A 24,386-nucleotide genomic window follows, 5' to 3' on the forward strand; every position below is an offset into this window, starting at 1 on the left:
CCTTAACAGATGTAGCCAAACTCTGTCCATCATGCACATGACAGTTCTTTAAGTAACTATATATTTTGTAAGTTGCAATCTAAAAGTTTCCGGAATCACCTTTTTCTTCAGTAAATACCCTAAAATAATCGTCAATCTACTCCAAGGTTTGGTGATTATTTAGGGTATTTTTACTCCAAAATATTTTTTAAAATTGCCAAACTACTCCAAGGTAGTTGCACTAATATGTAAGTACTTTATAATATAATTAATTACCATAGAAAACACTTCTTTGATCATCATCAAAGTCAAAAATGGCTCTAAGAGTGTGTCATGAGATGTAACTGAGATAAAGACATTTTTAAATATTTTTAGAATATTCTTCCATTTAATTTTTTTCTAGCATTGAGTACACAATTTTGCTCAAGTTTATACCACTTGAATAGTAACAGTCATTTTTAATGCTATATTTCATAGCTGCCCAATCTTTACATGAACATAAGTTACTGCAATCCCTGAGTATATGAACGAATATGAAATTTTTATTTAATTATGTAACAGATGTGTAGCTCATGATGAATGGGTTAGGCAGTCCTGCTATGCAATTAACAGACATGATCTCCAGTATAGATCGTTTTTGAGATGTAATGCCATAACTTAACACACTCAGCATTGGCAAAGTTGAGTAAGTAAATGTATTCCTAAAGTCACATTGCTAATTGCTTTGAATTTTTTTTTTTTTTTTTTTTTTGATAAATTTTATATTTCTCTTAAGATACAGTTCTGTTTCTTTTGAAGTATTATTTTGAGTAGTATACTTACCAGAAATATATAGATTTTTAGAACCCATTCTAGCAAATTTATTCAAAATCTAATGTTTGTGATACCTGAAATAATTTTTAAAAGATTAAAAACAGGTTATCCTGGAATTAATATTCATTGGTTGTTCTTTAAACAATTTAAAATATTTTTTTTTAAATTCAGCATTTAACAAAATGAATAATATAACAAAGCTGATAACTTACGGTTTGATAAAATTAAACTTTAATTTTTTTCACCTATATTACAGACTTTAAAAAAGCCAAAAGGGAAGTTTAAAAATCAATCTTTTAAAGTATTAGAAATATATATATTCATTACAAGTTAAAGACTATAAATCTTAGCATAATTAGATACTTTTCTTTTAAAATATTATGGCAATATTTTATGTTCTCTGTATAAATTTATTGCTGGCTGCAGGAGTCGGACATCGCATTGCAAATTATGTAATACAATGTGTTTTGTAGTTGTTTTGTGATTGATAATATTTATATGTGTGTAGTATAATATTTCGCCAGAATTGCGGCGCACAATGAATTGGAAGTTGATCTGTCAGCACTATCCTTATCTTCAGGGCAGATGTTTTTATTTTATTTGGCTTATAATTCCTTACTAAATGTAGTATTTCCTCTCGATGTACTCCGTCTTTGATATGATTTAAATCATTTTCCTTGTCATTATAATTCGCTTCCGATAGTGAACAAAGTGACACAGAGGTTATTGAAAACGAAAAAATTTCGATTGAGAAATTAGTCAGTATTCTCGACACAGCAATTATAGGACTTGAACAGCGGAATTTTGTTACTGAACAAGAAATGTTTGTTTATAGAATTAAGGAGAAAGTATTATCACATAAAACGAAGCAACTTAAACAACTTACATTGAAAGAAATGTTTAATAAAGTAAACAAATAAATATTAAGCTTTTTTTTTGTAAATTTTGATACCCTTTAGATCATAATTGTTTATTTCATAAATTATGGTTTCATATTTTTAATTTTATAATTTCTGCATACCATCTTACCAGATTTAAACTGATGATCTATAATCCGGAAAAATTGATAATCCGGAATCGCCGATGTCCCGACGAGTCCGGATTAACGACTTTTGACTGTGTTATGGACCATGTGTTATGGACATACCATGTGTTATGGACTTTGGAAGTATACACTTATTAATAGATGTGATAACAAATCATACTGTTTATTTTGTATGTGTTTAACAAATCAAAATTACTTTTCTGAAGACATTCATAACTTGAAATTAACCAATAATTTTTAACAGCTGCTTTTTCAGAACTAAAGTCCTCAAATGACTTAACCTTCCATCGGGCATGTATATGTGAGAGATACACTAGAATAGAATTTGATTTTATATCTTAAGGCCCAAAGGCAATGTGAACTGGTCTAGACTATTTTTCTTACTCTCTTTAGCATACTTGTAGTCACCATGTTAATTTCAAAGTATTAATAGGACTTTGAATGCTTGCAATTTATATTCTGGAGATAAGTAATGTTCAGTTTTCCTTATGATTTTGGTCTTAAACATTTATGATCTGATATAAGATTTGTATTTAATTACTTTTAGTGTTGAAATAGAGGCCCTGTATCTGTCATTATTTTTTTCTCCATTTTATGGCAGAAAAAAAGGAATGTTTAACATGAATGATCCAAATGACCTTGAGGCTATAAGAAAATTCTTTTTTTTATATGAGAGCGATGATGATGATGACATTGTTTTTGATGAAAGCAGTATAGATGAAGAGGAGCATGTATGTCAAAGAGAAGGCGATAGTTAAATATCATAGTGAGACACAGAAGAAAAAGTTAATAATAGTTCTGCTGACACCTACATAGCCCATAAAAAAAAAGGATTAATTCAGGGATATGCTACCCCCCAAAAGAAATCCTCTCAAGCAAACTAAATGTGTGTTGCATTATATATAGTTCAAAGCAGCAATGGCAATGACATTTATTTTATTTTCACATCAGTGTTGATAATTCTTTGGGGTAGAGTAGACTTTAAGGTACCCCTTGTATTATGGCGAAGTTGTTGTTTGATTTATCGCCAAGTTGTTGTTTCATTTATGGTAGCCTTAGTATTTGAATGAAACCCTATTGTGACGTAATCGGGTGCATGATTCTGGGAAATTTTGAATCATGGGATGTTTTGTAAGCGTTTTTGTGGCGTGTGTTAAAACCGTTTAGTTGGATTTGAATGGGTTTGTAGAAAGAAAGTGCAGCGGCAGCGCCAAACAGGCGATACGGACTTAAAAACTGTACAGAAAAACGCCAATTGGCGAAACAGTAAACCCGTTTGGCAAACCTACAGGCTGACGGAGAGAGAAGATTTTTTCCCGGCAGTCAAGTGGAACTACTTCAACAAATGTGTGCGTCTCGGTTTCGCCGAGATATGTAAACTTGTGTACTCGCATCTGTACTGTGCTCTGAATTTCTTAAGCCGTTATAATGTACCCGGCAACTGTTACTTTTCCTTATTAAATTTGATTATTAATTGTAACATGTCTATCTTAACTAAGATTTCGGCTTTCCTAGTTAATGTTAGGGATATTTTCGTATGCACGTGTTACTCACACGTACATCATTGGTGACCCTGTCCCTCGCTCCTTCTGTTTCGATCCCTAATGACTATCTGTCTCAATCTTTGTTTAAAAACTAAAAATATGCCTTATTTTGCTGCCAATGCTCTTCCTTATGACTGATAAAGGCTCCATCCTATTTATTTCCTCCTCATTTTATCGTACGGATTACATGTGGTTTATCACACTTAAGGAGGATTTACAGGCATGTGGTCAAATTTTTTTAATTATCTGTGATTGGTCTTAATTATGTTTTTGTGATATGTTTTGCTCTAAAATTATAGTTTTAATTTAATTATTGATTGTTTAAAATTGAACTTTGGGTAATATTCGTGCTCACACTTTTATTGAGATATTGAATGTCTTCATTATTTTATTCTAAATTGATACTGTTTTGATAAGGTATAGTGCAAAACATTAAGTTTACGATTTACGATATATTTATAATTGGCAACCATGCCAGGATCGGAAGGCCAAACCAACGAGGAATCGAATATGGCGGTTCAGGAGCCACAAATCTCACACGTGGCAGTTAAAATTCCCCCTTTATGGAAAAAGAATGTTAAACTTTGGTTTATTCAAGTTGAAAGTAACTTTGCTTTAGCGAAGATTAGTAGCGATAGTACAAAATACAACCACGTGGTTTCTTCGATAGACCCTGAAACTCTTTCCGCAGTATCAGATATTTTATTTAATCCCCCAGCGACGGCTAAATATGATGCCCTTAAAGCTAGGTTAATAGTAGAATTCTTAGATTCGGAAAGCGAGCAAATACGCAGACTTATTTCTGAATTGCATTTAGGGGACAACAAACCATCTCACTTATTGAGAAAAATGAGAGAATTAGGTGGAAACTGTATAACTGACGAATTTTTAAAATCATTATGGCTGCAAAGGTTACCTTCCGAGGTGCATGCCATTTTATCAATAAGTTCGGAATCCTTAGACAATTTAGCAAAAATGGCTGATAAGATAGCTGAAGTGCGCACGCCAACGAACAACAGCGTGTTCGCGGTCCAGGCAGCTTCGGCGAGTTCCCCCAGAAACCCTAACGATTCTGGTGCCCCCCTCGAGGAGCTTAAGGCCTTAAGGAGTGAAATCTCTGCCCTAAGTAAACAAGTCGAGCGGCTCTCCCGCGGAAAAACGAGGAATAATTTCCCCCGGGATCAACATAACACAGCACGTAGTTTTTCGCGTGGGCATTCCCGAGAGCGTGTGAACAATTATTGTTATTTTCATTCGCGATTCGGTAATAATGCACGAAAATGTCGAGCACCTTGTTCCTTTTCTCAGAACACTACGGCCCAGGAAAACTAGCAGTAGCGGCTGTCGATCGAAATTCATCGGCAGTCGCGCATTCATGTCATTTACATGTTTACGATAACAGATTAAATTTAAACTTTTTGATTGATTCGGGCTCGGATGTTTCATGTGTGACACCAACTTCTAAGTTTAAGAAAATGCATCCTGATTCGCTTCAATTATTTGCCGCGAATAATTCCAGAATTTCTACGTATGGAACAAAATTGTTAACTGTGAATTTAGGACTTAGACGAAACTTTTCTTGGAAGTTTTTAATCGCCGATGTACCAGTGCCTATAATAGGAGCCGACTTTTTAAGGCATTTTGATCTTTTAATCGATTTAAAACGAGGTAGGCTTATCGATAGTACTACGAAATTAACTCGTATTGGTTCTCTTTCCGATTCTAAAAATTATTTTTCGGTAAAGTTAATATCTGGTGATTCACCATATCACAGAATCTTGAAAGACTTTCCGGAAGTACTGAAGTTAAAATCCGATTCGGGTAGAGTAAAGCATAGTACGGTTCATTACATCGAAACAAACGGTCCTCCGGTGCACAGTAAACTGCGTAGGTTAAGCCCTAAGTTATACGAAGCAGTAAAAAAAGAATTTCAGTTTATGATAGATCAAGGTATTTGTAGGCCATCAAAATCAGCATGGTCATCACCTCTTCATGTAGTTTCTAAAAGTTCGGGCGACATACGGCCAGTAGGAGACTACCGAAAACTAAACGCGTGCACCGAACCCGACAGATACCCTATCCCGCATTTACAAGACTTTAATAATACGCTTAGCGGAAAGACAATTTTTTCAAAAATTGATAGCGTTCGGGCATATCATCATATACCAGTCCATCCAGATCATATACCGAAAACTGCAGTTTGCACACCATTTGGTCTTTTCGAATTTGCGTTTTTAAATTTCGGACTGTGCGGAGCAGCTCAAACCTTTCAAAGGTTTATGAACGAAATTCTTGGAGATCTAAAATTCGTCTACGTCTACTTAGATGATATTTTGATATTTAGTGATACGGAAGATGAGCATAAATCTCTCCTACGTACTGTTTTTGAAAGAGTAACTTCATACGGATTGACAATTAACGCTTCGAAATGTGTTTTCGGCGTTCCGGAAATATCTTTTTTAGGCCATATAATCAATAAAGATAGTACCAAGCCTCTGACGAACAAAGTGGAACCGATACTTAACTACCCACTTCCTAAAACGGTAAAAGATTTGCAGAGATTTTTAGGATTTTTAAATTTTTACCGTCGATTTTTACCCAACGTAGCCCAGAATCAAATACATTTAACTTCGTATTTAAAAGGGGCTAAGAAAAATGATAAGACAATCCTGAATTTGTCCGAGGAAGCGCGGAGTGAATTTCAAAAGTGCAAACAGCTAATCGCTAATGCTGTTCTTTTGGTACACCCGAAGAAAGATGCCCAGTTGGTTTTACAGGTTGATGCGTCAGACTTCGCGATCAGTGGAACGCTATCACAAATAGTTGATAGAAATTTACAGCCTCTCGCATTTTTCTCACGAAAGCTTTCACAGGCGGAAAGGAACTATAGTGCGTATGATCGAGAGCTATTGGCAGCTTATGCTGCTATTAGGCATTTTAAGCATATGTTGGAAGCACGGAACTTTTCTTTAATCACCGATTACAAACCGCTCACGTATGCATTCCGACAGCGTTTGGATAAGTGTTCACCTCGTCAGGCTAGGCAGTTAGACTTTATCTCACAATTCACCACTGAAATTCGCCATATAAAAGGTTCGGAGAATATCGCTGCCGACGTACTTTCGCGTATAGAAGCAATAAGCATGCCTAACCCTATCGACTATGAGGAAATCGCTAAAATGCAAGAAATCGACCCAGAATTACAAACATTGCTTAAAGAGTCAAAAGTTCTACATCTCAAAAAAGTTACCTTACCGAATTGTAGCTTACCGATATATTGCGATGTGTCAACAGGTAACGCCCGCCCTTACATTCCTCCGGCATTCTGTGAGAAAGTTTTTGCCACCTTGCACAATTTGTGTCACCGCGGCATTCGCGCATCAACAAAGTTAGTATGTTCACGGTTTGTTTGGTCTTCCATCCGCAAAGATTGCGCGAAATGGGCACGGCAGTGCATTCCGTGCCAGAAAGCAAAAGTAAGCAGGCATACTAGAACCCCGTTAATGAAGTTTCCAGACCAATCACAGAGGTTTGATCACGTCCACCTTGACCTTGTTGGTCCCCTACCTCCTTCTCAAAATAATTATTACTGTCTAACTATGATAGATAGATTTACTAGATGGCCCGAAGCAGTACCCTTACCAGACATAACAGCACGCACAGTAGCACAGGCTTTCTATGACCACTGGATTACTCGATTTGGTTGTCCGACTGATATTACTACCAACCAAGGGCGACAGTTTGAAAGCGGCTTATTTCGAGCCCTTTCCCAATTATTGGGAATCAAGAGGATCAGGACGTCTCCGTACCACCCACAGGCGAATGGACTGATCGAGGAGTTCCACCGTCCTTTGAAAGCTGCCTTAAAAGCGCACGATACCAGTGACTGGGTAGCTGCCCTTCCAACGCTGCTGATGGGTTTCCACGCCGCTCTCAAAGAGGACATAGGAGCAACCACTTCTGAACTGGTGTATGGAAAGACTATCCGTCTCCCAGGAGAATTTTTCAATCCGACATCTCCGGATGCGTCCCCCAAACAGTTTGTGGAGGATTTAAAATCTCACTTTGCCAGGGTCCACCCGACCACGACTTCTAGCCACGGCCAGCGAACATGTTTCATTCATCCACGCCTTCACAAGTCCACATATGTGTTTGTTCGACACGACGGAGTTAGAAAACCACTTCAAACTCCTTATGATGGACCATTTAAGGTGCTAGAAAGACGAGATAAAACGTTTGATCTCGAAATAAAAGGGACTAAGCAAACGATCTCCATAGATAGACTGAAACCCGCTTTTGTAACCATGGACTCTTCTCAAGTTGCTTCCAAGAGTGTGAAAAAAACTTCGGACAATTGTATCACCCGTTCTGGATGATTAATCCGACCCCCGCATCGGTATGTCACATTTTGTTGACACTGCGGAGGGAGTATGCAGCGGCAGCGCCAAACAGGCAATACGGACTTAAAAACTGTACAGAAAAACGCCAATTGGCGAAACAGTAAACCCGTTTGGCAAACCTACAGGTTGACGGAGAGAGAAGATTTTTCCCCGGCAGTCAAGTGGAACTACTTCAACAAATGTGTGCGTCTAGGTTTCGCCGAGATATGTAAACTTGTGTACTCGCATCTGTACTGTGCTCTGAATTTCTTAAGCCGTTATAATGTACCCGGCAACTGTTACTTTTCCTTATTAAATTTGATTATTAATTGTAACATGTCTATCTTAACTAAGATTTCGGCTTTCCTAGTTAATGTTAGGGATATTTTCGTATGCACGTGTTACTCACACGTACATCAAAAGGTTCAGATGGTCACTATGTGAAATGTTCGATTAGAAAGATTACCTGGTTTGAAAAAAGCCATTTGAGTGTGATTGATATTTTGATTTTTACGTGGCTCTGCGTGTACGAAGCGAACTCGAAAATCATGGTAACTGAATATTTGTTTTTGGTAGTGCTTAAATGTATAACATGTTTTTCCTTTTTTATGTTATTTTATTGTTTGGTTTAAAATATATTTTATTGAGATTATGTATTTTTTTGTTTGCCGATATTGTAGAATTTGGTGCTCCTTTGACTTTTTAAGTGAAAATATATCGATGTATACATGGACAAAGAAAAGGAGTGCACAATGTGATTCTGGGATTTTTTTAAGTGAAAATAGGTCGACGTGTACATGGCTAAAGTTAGAAGAGTGCGCAATGCCATTTTTGTGCAATTCGGGGATATTTTTTTTAAGTGAAAATAGGTCGACGTGTACATGGATAAAATCAAAGGAGTGCATAATGCCATTTTTGTGCAATTTGAGAATTTTGTTTAAGTGAAAATAAGACGATGTGTACATGGATACCGAGTTTGTGCAATTGTTTGTCTTGTTATTTTGGCGCAAAAATCGCCACTTAGCAAGCCAAAATAACAAGTCAAAGAATTGCACAAAATCCGTATCCATGTACCGTCAAAAATCACCAAGTTTCGCGAAGGGGTACCCTAAACTATACTTTTACCATTCTTTGGTCATTGTTTTAATGTTTTTACTTGCATTGTTACTCTTTATTTAAATAAAGGAATAATCTAGTAATATAAATAAAAGTTGTTGAAAAAATCAAACTTATTAACCTTTAATCAATTACCACATAATTTCAATAACACCACTCTTAAAGATTTTAATTTTACAAGAGCATATCTATAAAAATTCGCTCACGACCATTCACATTGGTATAGTTAGGTACACCAGCTGGAAGATTAATATAATTTTCTTCAAAGCAAGAAATATATATATATATGGTACTTCACACTTTTATTTGATGTTATGAATACTTTATTAAATTATCTAAATGATGTTCTAGTAATGTACATATTTATAATACAGTACAAAGTCTGTAATACGGACATCCATTATCAAGAATGATCTATAATCCGAACCTCAAAGCCACAAACGTTTTTTTTTTTTTTTTTTTTTTTTTGTATGCTTTATGCATGTGCATTTAATGCATAACGGATGGTATAAGCTACGCTAAAATTATCTTTACTGATTCTAAGGCATTTCAGTTAATGTTGCAGATTGCGCTGTTCCTTAATCTTCTACTTGATCTGTCTTATTATTTTTTTGCGTACTGTTAGAGCAATTTTATAAAAATTAAGCTTGAACTTTCTATTATGTCAAAAAGAGTTTCCAATTCTGGAGCTGCCAAAGGATCTACAAAGCGAAAGCATGTTTCAATGTACCGCTTCCGATAGTGAAGAGAGTGACAGAGAGGTTATTGAAATCGAAAAAATTTCGATTGACAAGTTAGTCGGTATTCCTCGACACAGCAATTACAGGACTTGAACAGTGGAACTTTGTAACTGAACAAGAAATTACGTCTGTTTATAGAATTAAAAGGAAAGTATTATCACAAGAAACGAAGCTACTTAAACAACTTACATTGACAAAGTAAACAAGTAATAAAGTAAACAAATAAATGTTAAGTTTTTTTTTTTTTTTTTTTTTTTTTGTAAATTTTGATACCCTTTAGATCATAATTGCAAAGAGCTCCTGTGTGCTAGATTCAAGAATTTTGACTCTTTCTAATTGCAAGCATTGAGTGGCTGTGCAGATGCTGTATACCCTCCCCCAGTCTGCACTGATGAGGAAGGGTGACTTGTTGCCATATTTTGAGCCCTTGCATTGAAACAATTGATCTTTGCGTTGGTGTGTAGTTCAGCTTCATTCATTGGGCAGGGCTAGTTGGGCCCATTGAACACTTGTGGAGCAAGGTGTCATTAGTACTATGAGTGTTGTAGTTTGTCAGTTTTTCCCCAGGTGACGGGATGTGTGTTTCTATCATGGCTGGGTAACCACTGTATAAGTCTGTAGAGTGAGGTGAATTTATTGCTCACTGGTGTTCCGAGCTTTCAATATTCCTAGTGGAGGCTTTGCTTGTAGCAACATCTATGGGTTGAAATCAGAAGTGTGGTGAGAAAGACCACATTGGCTTTGAAGGACAGAACCTGAGTGTATTTCATGCGAGTGAAATTCTGTATTACTAGTGCAAAAGAACACCTATGCACTAGATTCAAGAATTCTGCCTCTTTCAAATTTGTGCGAGTTGAGTGGTTCCACGAACCTCATTTAACAATTACCTCAGAATTTAGTTACTGTTAAGAGAGATACTTTCAGGCTAGTTTCGATAATACCATGACAGGTTTCAGTTAGTATATAAATATAAATAATAGATTATAATGTATTTAAAGGCAACAATTTTTATAGGGCCCTGACCATGTGAGAATATCTCATCTGACACCAAAAGCTCCTCATGTATCATATCTGTATGAAGATGCTCAGACCCTTTATGAATGCATGTTAAGAGGAGCTAGAGTTTCAGGTAAGTTTTCTTGTCATTTAATCATATTCTCAGTATTCTGCAACCGATTATCAAGGAAAGATTTTGCTTTTATTAGATTATTTGTAAAAGAAATTACAATGCATTTTTTAAATATTTATTGAATAACTGATCAAAAAGTAACTATGGGGTCTTTTGAAAGGTATCTGTGCCCAGCTGAATAGTCTTTATAGTCTTTACCATAGCTCCATAGGATAGTCTTTATCATAACTCTATCTGCACATCATGTCTGCACATAGTCTTTCCTGCCTTGTAATTTAGATTCTTACCAACATTTCTGTTTTAATATGCGAGTAGTGTCTTGTTTTATTTGTTTCACCTTGGATTTTTTTTGAAAGTCGGACTTATTGAATATTTTTGGATTTATTACCGAGAGAGAAAATCCACATACTAAAACAACATGTAAGTTGCATTCTGGATCACATATTATATTGGATCTTGTAAATAGATTGTAATAACCATTTTAGTATTAATTGTGGATCAGACTTGATCCTGATGGTTCCAGAGATAAAAGAAATTATTTTATTGAAGAACTTAATGTGACTTGTTTCTATATATGTATTAAATAACTTCATATATGTATTAAATCTTCATTCGAAACTATTTGCTTTTGTGCATTTTTAATTGTAAAATTGCTACGCCATCTTTTTGACTTTCAGGAGGAAGTAAATGTCGTGAGAATGTTAACAAAATACAGAATATGGGCTAGTTCTGCTGTCAGACCTATCTGCATAAGTAACTCTGCATGTACACCTTGCTGAGTGATTGCCTGGTTTTGTAGAAAAGAGAGAAGCAGATTAAGAATGGAGAGTTTTGAAAAATTAACTGTGTTCTTTTCCTGTGCCAGATATGAGGTACTTCAATAATTGACTTGATACACAAGGAGCTTAACATGAGGGCATTATATCACTAGAGCACATAGGGAAAATGTATTAATTCTGTTTTCCCATCTAAAGGCATCTAAGGGAGGCATTGAGTCCCAGTCAACTATTCAAAGTTGATGACTAAATTACTGTTCACTTTTTTTTTTTTTTTTTTTTGTTTTGTTTGGGCACCAGATGTGGAAAAAATGAAGCATACTGTAAAGGAATTTTGAAAAATAAGTTTTGGTACCTTTAAATAATTGGTTCGAAGTACTAACCTTCACACTGCTAGAGCAGCTTGAAAGCAATGTCTTAATTCTTCGTAATTTGCATGATGGAGGAGAAGAGCTTTAATATATCTTGTTTTGGTACTAGAGAAAAAAATTTTGGAAGAATTTCAGCAAGATTTTATAGTTCACTGTCCTTTATTTCTGCTGTATTTAATCTTCTGCATTCTTAGGTCCATTTCATATATACTAAAGGCATCATGAAATAAACACTTAAACTGCAGGTTTATATACTAAGTTAAAATTTTAATATAATATTTTGTGTTACATTTTAGCTTAAGGTTTTTTTTATGAGAATTGTATAATTTTTTCAGGCTTATGCTAATTTTAAGAAGAGTTCAAGAATATGGATTTTTTTCAAAGTTAATTTGAAGGAGAGATCTTATTTCAGGAACGTAGAATGCTGTAACTGAGAATTAAGAGGAAAATTCATTTTACTAACTTTAATTACAAGTACATTTTCCTGACTTCTAAATATTTATATTTTATTGCTGTCTTTCTTTTTTCTCTTTTTTATACTGTAAAAACTAGAATTCTGGAATCTGCTTTTATTTTTGTTTGACAAATGTGTCTTGAGTACAGATTTCCCCACTACTATAAATAAAATAACACTATGTTATCTTCCATATTCTTCTCGGCACTTTTAGTGTGTGATTCAGAAACTTTTTATTTGCTTTCGTAATTTTCAGCTGGCATGTAAGAAATACTTCATTCTTTCAGTAAATCTCTTTAAAGAGTAATTTCAGACACTGTGTAATAAAACATAGTATTAAATGCTATAAATTAATATAAAATATTTTATAGGTGATGGTCCATGCTTAGGATGGCGAGAAAAAGGAAGTGATGAGTATCAGTGGATTAGTTACAAAAAGGTACTTTTAACTTTGAATGTTTGCATTTAATAATTCTACAAGTGCAAGTTTGGTGTCTTGTTTCTAGTATTAAACTTTATTCTTGAAGAGAAACGTGATATATTCATTAGAAAATAAGAAAATGATGAATTGGCACATTTAGCACATTGTTTATGTATAAACAGTATATAGAAGTTTAAATTATATACATTTTAAAATGTGTTAAAGCATCATATTTTGTAGGTATTTTTATGGATGATCTATTCAATTTATCAATAGGAATCCAAACTGTGTTCTGTTTTATCCTTTTCTCCCTGCCTACTCTAATATAGACACAATAAGCACACACAGTGATTACAGCTTCTAGAGTATTTGAAGAGAAATGGAGGTATTAAAACAGGTGTTTTCAGTTATTAGCTGTAGTGGCCAAGTTATTACATCTGTTAAATATCACATCTGTATAGTACTTTGAAAGTTCAAATAATACTATTATATACTTACACTGTTAGTAGTTTAGATTAGCAAACATTAAATTTTGTCGATAAGGAGACTTTTTTTCCCTTTAATAATCAGTATGTATTATAAAAGTAAGTGTACAATGTGCGTGCCACTAAAACTCAGAAACGAGTCCTGTGATGAGTATCAGTGGTATGATAAGGGAGCTAGCTATATGGCATGGTAGCCCGCCATGAAGGCATGGTAGCCATTTATGCCCCATCCATGAAGAAGGTCCTTATTTTTACCTAAAGGGCGTGCTTTTGAAGATATAAGGGCTGGAAGTTTCACTCTCTAGAAATTTCTGGAACACTCCAGAATATTTGAGAGCATTCCTCAACATTCTGGAATCTTTGGGAATAGTTCAGAATGGTTAAAAACATCCCAGATCATTCTCTAATATTGTAGAATGTTTTGGAATATTGTGGACCATTTGAAGCCTTTTTTTCTATGGATGGCCCTCCTGGTGAAAAGAGAGTATACAAATCCATTGACGTGGTAGTAACTGTTGAAGAAAGTGTTAACTTCCTCACAGAAATTTTAAACTCTTTGCAAGTACCAGGAATGCCATTACACTGCCTTCGACTAAAAATTGGATCTCCGATGTTACTACTCAGAAATCTCAACTCACCAAAACCATGTAATGGAACAAGTATGGTCGTCAAATAGCTGTCAAATAAACGTTATCAAAGCCGAACTTATGACTGGTATGAACAAAGAACGCACAGTACTTATCCCTAGAATATCACTGATATCTACTGGACTGTCATTCCAATTTAAAAGATTGCAGCTTTCGATCAAATTAGCTTATAGTTTTACAATTAACAAAGCACAAGGACACACTTTAAAGCATTGCAGCATCAACCTCAAAGTCTCTTGCTTTTCTCATGGTTCAGATGTATGTAGCTTGCTCTCAAGTAGGAAATTTGAAAAATTTGTATACATATATACCCCAGATAACAAAATGAAAAATGTTGTTTGTAAACAAGTATTATAAATAGTTAAAATATTAAGACACAATAACACGCCGAATAAATACTAATTCAGAATTCAAACAACAAAAATCACCGTTAATTTACAAAATTTTCACAGGACTAGTTTCGATGGTTTTACCAAACCATCATCTTCAGCTGCAAAACCGCAATTTTGCGGTTTTGCAGCTGAAGAAGCTAAATATCAGTTGTATGTATTTTCCCCCTGTTTATAAAGTTCTTTGCTTTTTATAAAATGCTTGTTTTTATTATTATTTATGAATGAAACACTACCTATGAGGTTTAAAGGAGTCAAACAGAGGTTTTTTTACCAATGCTCATTTAATGCTCATTAGTGATTTTTTTTGTAGGGATGCTGATAATCAGAAAATACCAATTTAAAACATCTAATCATGTAAAAGTTAATTACATAAAAAAAGTAATTTAGAATAAGAATTTTACTCATTAATAGCCTTAAAATATTGGGCAGAGAAATTTCCCATTTCATTTAAAAATGTCAAGTCTATGTAAAAATGTAAAAATCTTCAGCTGCAAAACCGCAATTTTGCGGTTTTGCAGCTGAAGATGATGGTTCGGTAAAACCATCGAAACTAGTCCTGTGAAAATTTTGTAAATTAACGCTGATTTTTGTTGTTTGAATTCTGAATTAGTTAAAATATGTTTTCAATAAAAATGGACTTCTTATATTGTAACACAGCAATTTTTACTCCAGTCTAAATTTAAACTATCACATTAGATTTAATAAACATAATTTCAATTTTATATTCTTTTAAACTAAGACTTAATTTTGTCATCTATTCATAATTGAGACTTTAATTTTTATTTAAATTTTATGCTGAATTTTGTGGAATTTTAAACAGTAAGTTTTGTTGTGATGATTTGTTAAACATAAAATTTTTCAGTGCTTTTTAAATATCTGTACTCTTGGTTTTAGTATTCAGTAGAATTTTTGTCTTTTGCACATTTTTGGATGTACACATGTCAACAGCCAACTCACACATGTGCATACTGGGATATACACTTTTTATTAATGATTTACACATTTTTATTTATAGGTTATTTCACAGAACACTATACACTGGTTGTAAAAATGTAAATATCAGTTGTATGTATTTTCCCCCTGTTTATAAAGTTCTTTGCTTTTTATAAAATGCTTGTTTTTATTATTATTTATGAATGAAACACTACCTATGAGGTTTAAAGGAGTCAAACAGAGGTTTTTTTACCAATGCTCATTTAATGCTCATTAGTGATTTTTTTTGTAGGGATGCTGATAATCAGAAAATACCAATTTAAAAACTTGACATTTTTAAATGAAATGGGAAATTTCTCTGCCCAATATTTTAAGGCTATTAATGAGTAAAATTCTTATTCTAAATTACTTTTTTTATGTAATTAACTTTTACATGATTAGATTTCATTTTTTCTTATTATTAACAGAAAAGCTCTATTTTTCCCTCACTACATAGGTTATTGAGCGAGCAAAAAATTTTGGTGCAGGCCTTCTTCAGAAAAAACTAAAACCTGGTTTATTTGTTGGTATATATTCTGCAAATAATGTTGAGGTAAATAGCTTCATTTATTTTTATTACATAATTTTTTACTTTCAGGATAATATTGAGTTGTATTTGTAGTAAAATGCTTATTAGAGTATGTGAAGATTCTTTTATTACTAGTAAATTTAATGTATATTTCTTTTTAGTGTATTTTAACAGAACATGCATGTTATGGCCGGTCTATGGCCATTGTTCCTATTTATGATACTCTAGGACCTAAGGCATTCACTTTAATTGTAAATGAAGGTAACTATTTTTTTTTTTTTTTTTTTGTATTTGTGACTTATTAACTGCATTATTCTCATTGAAATTTTGTGCTTTTGTAATGCTAGAAATGTTAAAGTTTGTAAAATTCATCATATTTTGAATAATAAATTGTAATACAGTAAAAGCCCTACTATGCAGGCATTCAACTAACTTAATACCTCAAGTAATTAGAATATTTTTGAATTTCAAAAGTCTTTTTTTTTTTTTTTTTTAATCTAAAACTAAGCAACTAAGACATTTATAACCGTTATAGAGGAAGATTAGGATTGCAATTTGAATCATACGAAAACTATCCCCAAGCAATGCAATTTAGTGGAAATAAGTTAACTCCTATTTATCTGTATCTCAACTGCATTTTGAAAAAAAGATTAAAACCCGGGACTTGTCTTCAGCCAAACAGCATGCATTAGAGTAATTATAGGATCTTGGCATCAAAAGTGCAACTCAGGCCCAGCAGAAGTGGACCAACAAGACCTGCAGTTCAGGCAGGCACCATCCAGAAAGGACTCTGACAGTAATAACCACATGGATTTTTATTAATAATTAAGCACTTGTAAGCAAATATTCAAAAAATAATTAAAATGGAAAGATGTGTAATGCTAGAAATTGTGTTCGGTACAAATATCTTTAGAATGAAATTTTAGTTATAAAACTTATGTATATTTAGGAAAGGTGCCAGAGTCATTGTGGCAGCACAGAGTGGTAAAATTTAGAAGCAGGAAAGACCTAGATGGTGGAAAGTATAATACTGGCCCTAGATGTATATTTTCAGTTTTTCATTGTGAAAACATCAGTTATATTCCTTTCATTAGAATCATGTTATTGAACAGCACAGCAGCTCTGTGCAAAGCTATAATGGCATTAAACTTAAGCTCAGTTTATTCATCCATATAGTCTAAGATCTTATATTATACAAATTTTAATGCTTCACCACAATTATCCATGTTATTTCATCTTTATTTCATTTTTGCCTTTATTTCTCTGGGCTCCTGTCGAGTCTCTGCTGCTAGACTGCCTTGGTCTTATAAAATCCTACTGCATTTCTCTGTTTTCTTAATGTATATTTTCAAACTCTTGAACACCAGAAATAATTTCAGAGACTGTATATTTTCGTCTCAGTGTTAGTAGATAATGCCTGTTATACAACAGCAAGTTACAATTTTATTAAAGCAGCATAACATGAAGCAAAAAATCAATGTATTAAAATTAAAGACTTTTAATTTTTTTCCTCTGTGATGATTTGGCAAGATATTCTTAAGAGAATAAATCCTATAAACAAACAGCTTGAATAGCTTCAAGTTAAAACTAAATATTAAACTTGCTTTAGAATCCATTGAAACGAAATAAACATTTTTTTTTTTGCAGTGCAGATCAGAGGTGCTTGTGTATTGACATAACCAACAACCTTAGTAGAAGTCACCAAATTTTCAGGATTTGCCAAACTCTGGCAGCCATACACATAACTATTCTTCCAGCAACCATACTCATAAAAATCCTTCAGTCAAGCAATGATGCTATTTTCGTATGCATTCTTTTTTATTGTATTCCAAGTTCCAATGTTTTTTGTAAAAACAATTGTGACTTTTTTTTTTTTTTTTGCCTTAGTTTTAAAATATATGCTTTTGGAATTTGTCGGAAATGGATGAAACTGTAGTAAAATTTCTGCAAGAATACAAAATTTTACTGAAAATTTTCTAAAGGGAGCAACAAGGAAATTTGTTTTGAATGAATTTAGAAATCGAATAAGGTGTTTTACTTCCACATTTATGCCTGTAATGCTGCAATGTCTATAATGCTTTTCTTTCAGAATCTCACATAATTTAAATGTAGACTTTTGATATTCAAGTTGATAACAAATAAAATGGCTCTTTTTATAATTTTAAACTGGAAATTTTTTTCTTCCATTCATTTGGGTTTTCTACTGTGAATTGCATTTTTTTACTCAGTTATCCAGAATTTGTCGTTTCCCAAGCTTTTCGCAGAGTTGAGCTTTTACTTTAGCAGTATTTGAAGAATTAAATCATGTAACCTGTTCAAGAAAAATCATAAAGATTATTTATAAATTTGTTGCAAATATTTGACATTTTTTATTTTAATGTTTATTGCAAATAAAAGAAATGAGCAAAAGCTGTTTTCTAAATATTTCCATTATTTTTTGTTATACTTTTTATTTAAATTTAAGTAATTAAAATAAAATGATAATGGTTATATGTAAATAACTCATATATGATCATGTATAATAAAAGCAAGCTGTTATGAAATAAATTACTTCAGAGCTTATGCTTTTGTATGTTTTGATAGGTATATGTAATAAGATTCTGTAGTAGAATGCAGGCAGTTGAATCTGTAATGAACAAAGAGAATTTTGATGTTGTAGAATGCTGAAACGCTGATCCATAATGAATAAAAATTTGGTAGTCGAGGTATATTTAATTCAACTTTTATTTTAGTTAACATACTGTGGCCACAATCAAGTTGGCACATTAATTTTGCCTATTCCAAAAAGTTTACATTATAGATAAATTTTCAGTAAGATAGAAGGAGCAGACAGACTGCAGTCCATCTAAGGCCAGCATAGAAAGCAAGTGCTTTATGTTTAGTGTGAAAAGCTTAATTCACACTGAATTTAGTTTTGGCTCTCAATGCATGGCTGTTTTAGTTCCATTTACATTACATTATTATGTAAGAGTCGTATAAAATGGATTAATCTCGAAATGTCGCAGTGTAGAGAGATTACTATTTTTAGAATAGAGAAGAAAATTAATTTGCACTGCTAATTTAACCTTTATGTATTCTTTATTTCTCTTACATATATACAGTCAAAAGTCGTTAATTCGGACACCCATAATCCGGAATGATCTATAATCCGGACCTCAAAGCTAAAAACTTTCTGCGCATGCGCCGCGTAGGCACATGCGCACAGGCGTTTTACGCGTGCGCATAAGACCTTAACTACTGCGCATATGCGTGTGCGCAAGTGCAGAATACGTTTTCGCCTGCGCGTTTAATGTATAACGGACGGTGTAAGCTCTAATTATCTATTTCAGTTAATGTTAATGATTGCGTTGTTCCTCAATCTTCGAATTGGATCCCACTTATTATTTTTTGCAGACTGTAAGAGCAATTTTATAAAAGTAAACTTGAACTTTCGATTATGTCAAATAGAATTTCCGATGCTGGAACTTCCAAAGGATCTACAAAACGAAAGTATGTTTCGATGTCCAACAAACAAAAAATGGATAAAGACATGAAGAATGTGACAGAGAGGTTAGTGAAAACGAAAAAATTTTGATTGACAAGTTAGTCGGTATTCTCGGCACAGCAATTAACGGGACTTGAACAACGGAACTTTGTAACTGAACAAGAAATTATGTCTGTTTATAGAATTAAAGAGAAAGTATTATCACATAAAACGAAGCAACTTACATTGAAAGAAATGTTTAATAAAGTAAACAAATAAATATTAAGCTTTTTTTTTTTTTTTTGTAAAATTTGATACTTTTTAGATCATAATTGTTCTTTATTTCATAAATTACGGTTTCATATTTTTAATTTTAGAATTTCTGCATGCCATCTTACGAGATTTAAACTGATGATCTATAATCCGGAAAAATTGATAATCCGGAATCGCCGAAGTCCCGACGAGTCTGGATTAACGACTTTTGACTGTATATATATTAATAACTCATGAATAAATTTTTGCATGTGACTGAAATGCTTGAGGTATAAAAAATAATTTTCATTAAATAGCATTTTTGTTTTATTTAAATCTATAAAATGCAAATTCATGGAAGTTTTAAAGAAATATTGTTTCTTGGTTATAATCAAAATGTAGGTAAGGTATAATTTTTTCCTGATAATCCATTTATTAAAATCAACCAACATTAATTTTATATAAAAATATAACAAAACGGCTGGTGCGATAAGAAAAATTAACAAAATTTAGAAGTTCAGAGCTTGTATGGGGCAGCACAAAGCCTAGGATTGCCTTGTACAAGAGCATATATTTTTGCTTAAGAAATAATAAGCATAGAAACTAATGATTATGAAAAAGGGCTTCTAATTATAGTTACTGCATTACTTTTAAACATAAAAAAGCACAAGCTCCAAAGTATACGAATTAATAACATAATAGCTTGCGATTATTAGAGAAAGGTCAGATATCTTTCTTTACATTAATTAGGTAATGCTTAGATCTGTTTATTATAGTATTTATTGTTATTTTAAGCTTGAATACACTGAAAATTTACTGCAGTAACAAAAAAGTTTTGTCCAATTTTTCTTATACTAATTTCTTCCTCTTTTTGCATATACAGTGACAGAAAAAACTATTTGGAAGGAGCTTCTTTAAGCACTAACGCTATTGTTAATAAGTTAAATAAAAAATTAATGTTGGTGGAGAAACACACAGCAATTCAATTAAAATGAGCAATGAAAAAATTCCACTGAGATATGTATTGGAACATTGGAAGCAGGAATATGCGAATTTTGATATGGAAAAACATAACTGAACAACCGATGATAAACACATAATAAAATTTGATCAGTTAAATAAATGAATGAAAGATGGAGGAAAGGCAATTTGTACTTATATTTTAAGAAAAATTTTTCAATTAAAAATTTGTATTATGCAATCTGTGAAAAGCAACAAGACTTGTATGCACAGGATTGTAACAAAATAGTCAATTTAAGGAGTAGGCATCAAGTAAAAAAGTGAAAAATTGTAAGCGAACTGGTTAACCCAAATCCCTGTTAGCTTACTGGTTAATCAAATATTGGTGAACTGGTTAACCAAATACTGGCTTATTAAAATATCTGGTAAAAGAAATCTCTTTATTAATCAGATAGATGATGCTTATCATGCTCTTATAATCTTGTGATATCACATACTGTAAGAAAATTATGTACATAAACTTAGTTATATGGTAGAAAAGCAGTAAAGAAGCCCTTCATTAGTGAAGCAAATAGGGAGAAAGGCTACAGTTTGCAAAGACATATAATAAAAAACCTCTAGATGTTTTTAAAACTATAATATTCAGTGATAAAAATAAGTTTAACTTATTTGGATCTGACAGCAAAAAATTGGTTTGCAAGAAAAGTACATAGGAATTTTGCGAAGTTCTAGGAATTTAAGTATAGTTTTTTTTATTTTGCCTTTTTCAATATTACAGTGAAGTTTTCCCAACATAATTCCCATTTAATTGAATATAAACTTTTTGTAAGCCATCCTCAAAGAACTTTTTCAGTGTCTCCTCTCTCTCCTTATGACATGGTTAAAGTCTCAGACTGAATATCCTGTAAAGATTTTTTTCGAATGTGGGAAAAGAATACTCCTTGCAGATGTTGAATAGTTTCTGAGAAAATTATTTCTCTTTGCATCTTCCATAGCTGGAAAATGAGTGCTGTAAAAAATGCACATGTGTTAGGTAAGCAACTGAATTGGACTGAATAGTATAGCTGCATAAATATGTTAAGACCTGTCTGTGGCCATTAGTATTGCCTATAAATTCTAGAAATTGAACTATAATTCAATTATTGGAACTTTGGAAACATGCCACGTGGAAAAGCTTCAATTTCTTGAAATGAGGTTTCAACAATAAAACACGGAAGAGTAAGTATTCTGGTTAAAGATTATATTTTGTAGTGGACATGGTAAATTGGCTGTCATTGATGGTGTGCTGAATGCAGAGAAATATGGGAACCTTTTACGAGATAACTTACTTGATAATGTGTCGGAATTAGGTCTACAAAATGATTTCTGGTTCTAACAAGATAACAACAGCACTATTAAAGGTGACTAAAGAATGGCTGTTGTACAGAGCTCCCAGTAGATTAGGAAAACCTCCCCACTCACTTGTTCTGAATCTAGCAGAGAATTAGTGGCACCCCTTAGATCAGAAAGTGAGATGCCATAAATTTTCAGATGAAAATGAATTCAGAAGAATTCAATGAATGGAAAAATCTCTCATCCAATGTAACAAACAGACTTGTTTAGTCTGTGCCAGCAAGAATGCAAACTGTATTTGATAATAAGGGGTCTTTAATCAAGTGTTACATTTTACTTTTTCACAAAGTTTATAGATTTTTGCTATGTTCAAATATTTTTTCTCCTTCCAAATTCTTTAAACTGTAGTCTTACTTTCATAACATATGTTTTTGAATTAAAATGTTTATCATTTTCAGTTTTTGCTTTTTCGTGCAAATAAATTTCAACTTTGATTTATTAGCAGTATCATTTTTATGCTAAATGAACCTTGTTCAAATACTTTTTTCTGCCACCGTAAGTGGTGTCATTTACATTGTCATTAAGAGATGAAATTGCCCATGTCAGTATTTTAAAATTTATAATTGAAAATTTTAAAGGCATAATTTATATTTATTTTTTATAGCTGAGATGGCAGCAGTTATTTGTGATAAAGAAGAAAGATCATTAGCTCTGATAAATGACAAAAATGAAATGCCGACATTAAAACTCATCATTCAAGTTGATCCCATTTCTGGTGATGCTAAGAAAAAAGCTGAAGAGTCTGATATTGAACTTTTATCTTTTAAAGACATTGAGGTTTGCTTTAGATTATTGATTATTAATTACTCCAGAACTTTTTTATGTTTCACATATTAATATCATTAATCTTTTTTTGCTTAAAAGTTGCAGTATTGGAACTTGTATGTAGAATTAGTTTCTGTTGATACTTTTTAATTGAGAGAAGACATTGAAATACCTTGTAATCTGGAAGCATTCAATCTTGAATGGGTTTTTATACAGAAATTAATATACAGGTTGATTCATAAACATAAAACTACCTGTCTATTTCACAAACCATTACAGAAACCAAAACTAAATATTTAGGAATGGCTGATGAATAGAAGGATTTTAAGATAAGAGTTCCATCACCACTGTTTTCAAGATGGTCATCTTGAATTTTGTTTTGAGATTTTTAAACGGGAAAGCTGTATGTGACACACGAAGTTAAGCTGAAATTTTGTCAAAAATGGAATGCTGTAGTTAGTTTTTTAATACCTTTATTTATTTAATAAATAATGGTGCATAGATGCATTGTGATTATAACATATTGTGAGCATGTTCACAGTTTTGTTGGAAAACAGTAATTTTTTCAACTTTTCATGGATTTGGGCTAATACATCTGCTAAACCAATGTGTCGATAAAGGATTTTCCTTGAATGGCATTATATTCTTATCCAGTCATGAGATTTTTTCCATCATTTGTTAAATTATATGTTATTATTTAAGTATTACATTTTCTTATTTTTTATAATAATCCATATATTATCTTAATAAAGTGTTTATGAAAATAAAATTGAAAAATCAGTTATGGAAATTTTGATAATAAATTACATTAAAATATAATTTCTTCAAGAGCAGATCTAAAACAGTCATGCTATTCAGAAAGCTAAGGTGATTAAAGTTACACATTTTCAGTGGCTTACAAGTGAAAGACAGACTTCTTCTGATAACTCCATGGTTAGAAATATAGAGAGGTTAAATCAAATGATCTGAGGGCTGTTCATGATTCCTATCAGCTTGACCATATTGTCTTTGAAGTTATTAATATAGTTACTTAAATAAAATATACTAGGTTAACATATTGCTGTGTAAGTACTATAGGAATGTATGCATAATAAACTTAAAAGGAATGGAAACATATCCTGGTAGATTTGTAAATATTTTGCACTCATTAGTATATTATCATTGAGAATAGGATCCATATCAATTTTTCCATTGTTTCAAATGACATCTCAGTTCATAATTTTGCCATCACTAGCAATTTTGGTGCATCTATCTATATTGGATTTAAACTACATCAGTATTTTTGGTTGTTAACAATATCTTTTTGTGGTTTTGTTTTTATTAACTTCAGCATTGATAAAGTTAAAATAGTTCATTTTTAAGTAAGGCATGCAAGAGCTATCTGCCAAGGAAGGAATGCCTTTGTGTAAGACTACTTTTTAACAAAAACTGGTTCAAATTCATATCATGCATGTGAAAAACAATGAAAATATCATTAGTCTATCCATTTTCAAGATTTGAACCAAGGGCAAACTGTTAGTGTTCAACAGTTGTATCTTTCCAACCACTGGTAAGCTCAGGAAAAACATTTGTATTAAACAAAATTTACCATAAGAATACAAGTTTTACAGGTTATTGCTCTTTAGATTATAACTGCAAATTAGACCTGTTTCTTGGAGTCATTTTTACTTAACTGTTGCGTAAATTGAATCTTGTACAGATGTATTTGTTTGTGTGTAAGAACCACTGTACCAAAATTTGACTACACCTGTACTGTACTGAG

General features: G+C 32.6%; 1 protein-coding gene across 3 annotated transcripts in view; it reads left to right on the forward strand.

Moving 5' to 3' along the window:
- The window catches only part of LOC118182384 (long-chain-fatty-acid--CoA ligase 5-like), a 201,355-nt gene that overhangs the window by 102,001 nt on the left and 74,968 nt on the right, over positions 1 to 24,386 (forward strand). For all 3 annotated transcript variants that reach the window (XM_085807174.1, XM_085807180.1, XM_085807181.1), the window contains exons 3-7: positions 10,631 to 10,745; positions 12,718 to 12,785; positions 15,721 to 15,816; positions 15,954 to 16,053; positions 22,464 to 22,636. In XM_085807174.1, coding sequence (XP_085663300.1) covers positions 10,631 to 10,745; positions 12,718 to 12,785; positions 15,721 to 15,816; positions 15,954 to 16,053; positions 22,464 to 22,636 — 552 coding nt within the window. The remainder of the gene's footprint in view (positions 1 to 10,630; positions 10,746 to 12,717; positions 12,786 to 15,720; positions 15,817 to 15,953; positions 16,054 to 22,463; positions 22,637 to 24,386) is intronic.

The sequence above is a fragment of the Stegodyphus dumicola genome, chromosome 1 (assembly GCF_044657685.1).
Source record: "Stegodyphus dumicola isolate Sdum_Otavi_A_Nest chromosome 1, ASM4465768v1".
Classification (NCBI taxonomy): Eukaryota; Metazoa; Arthropoda; class Arachnida; order Araneae; family Eresidae; genus Stegodyphus; species Stegodyphus dumicola.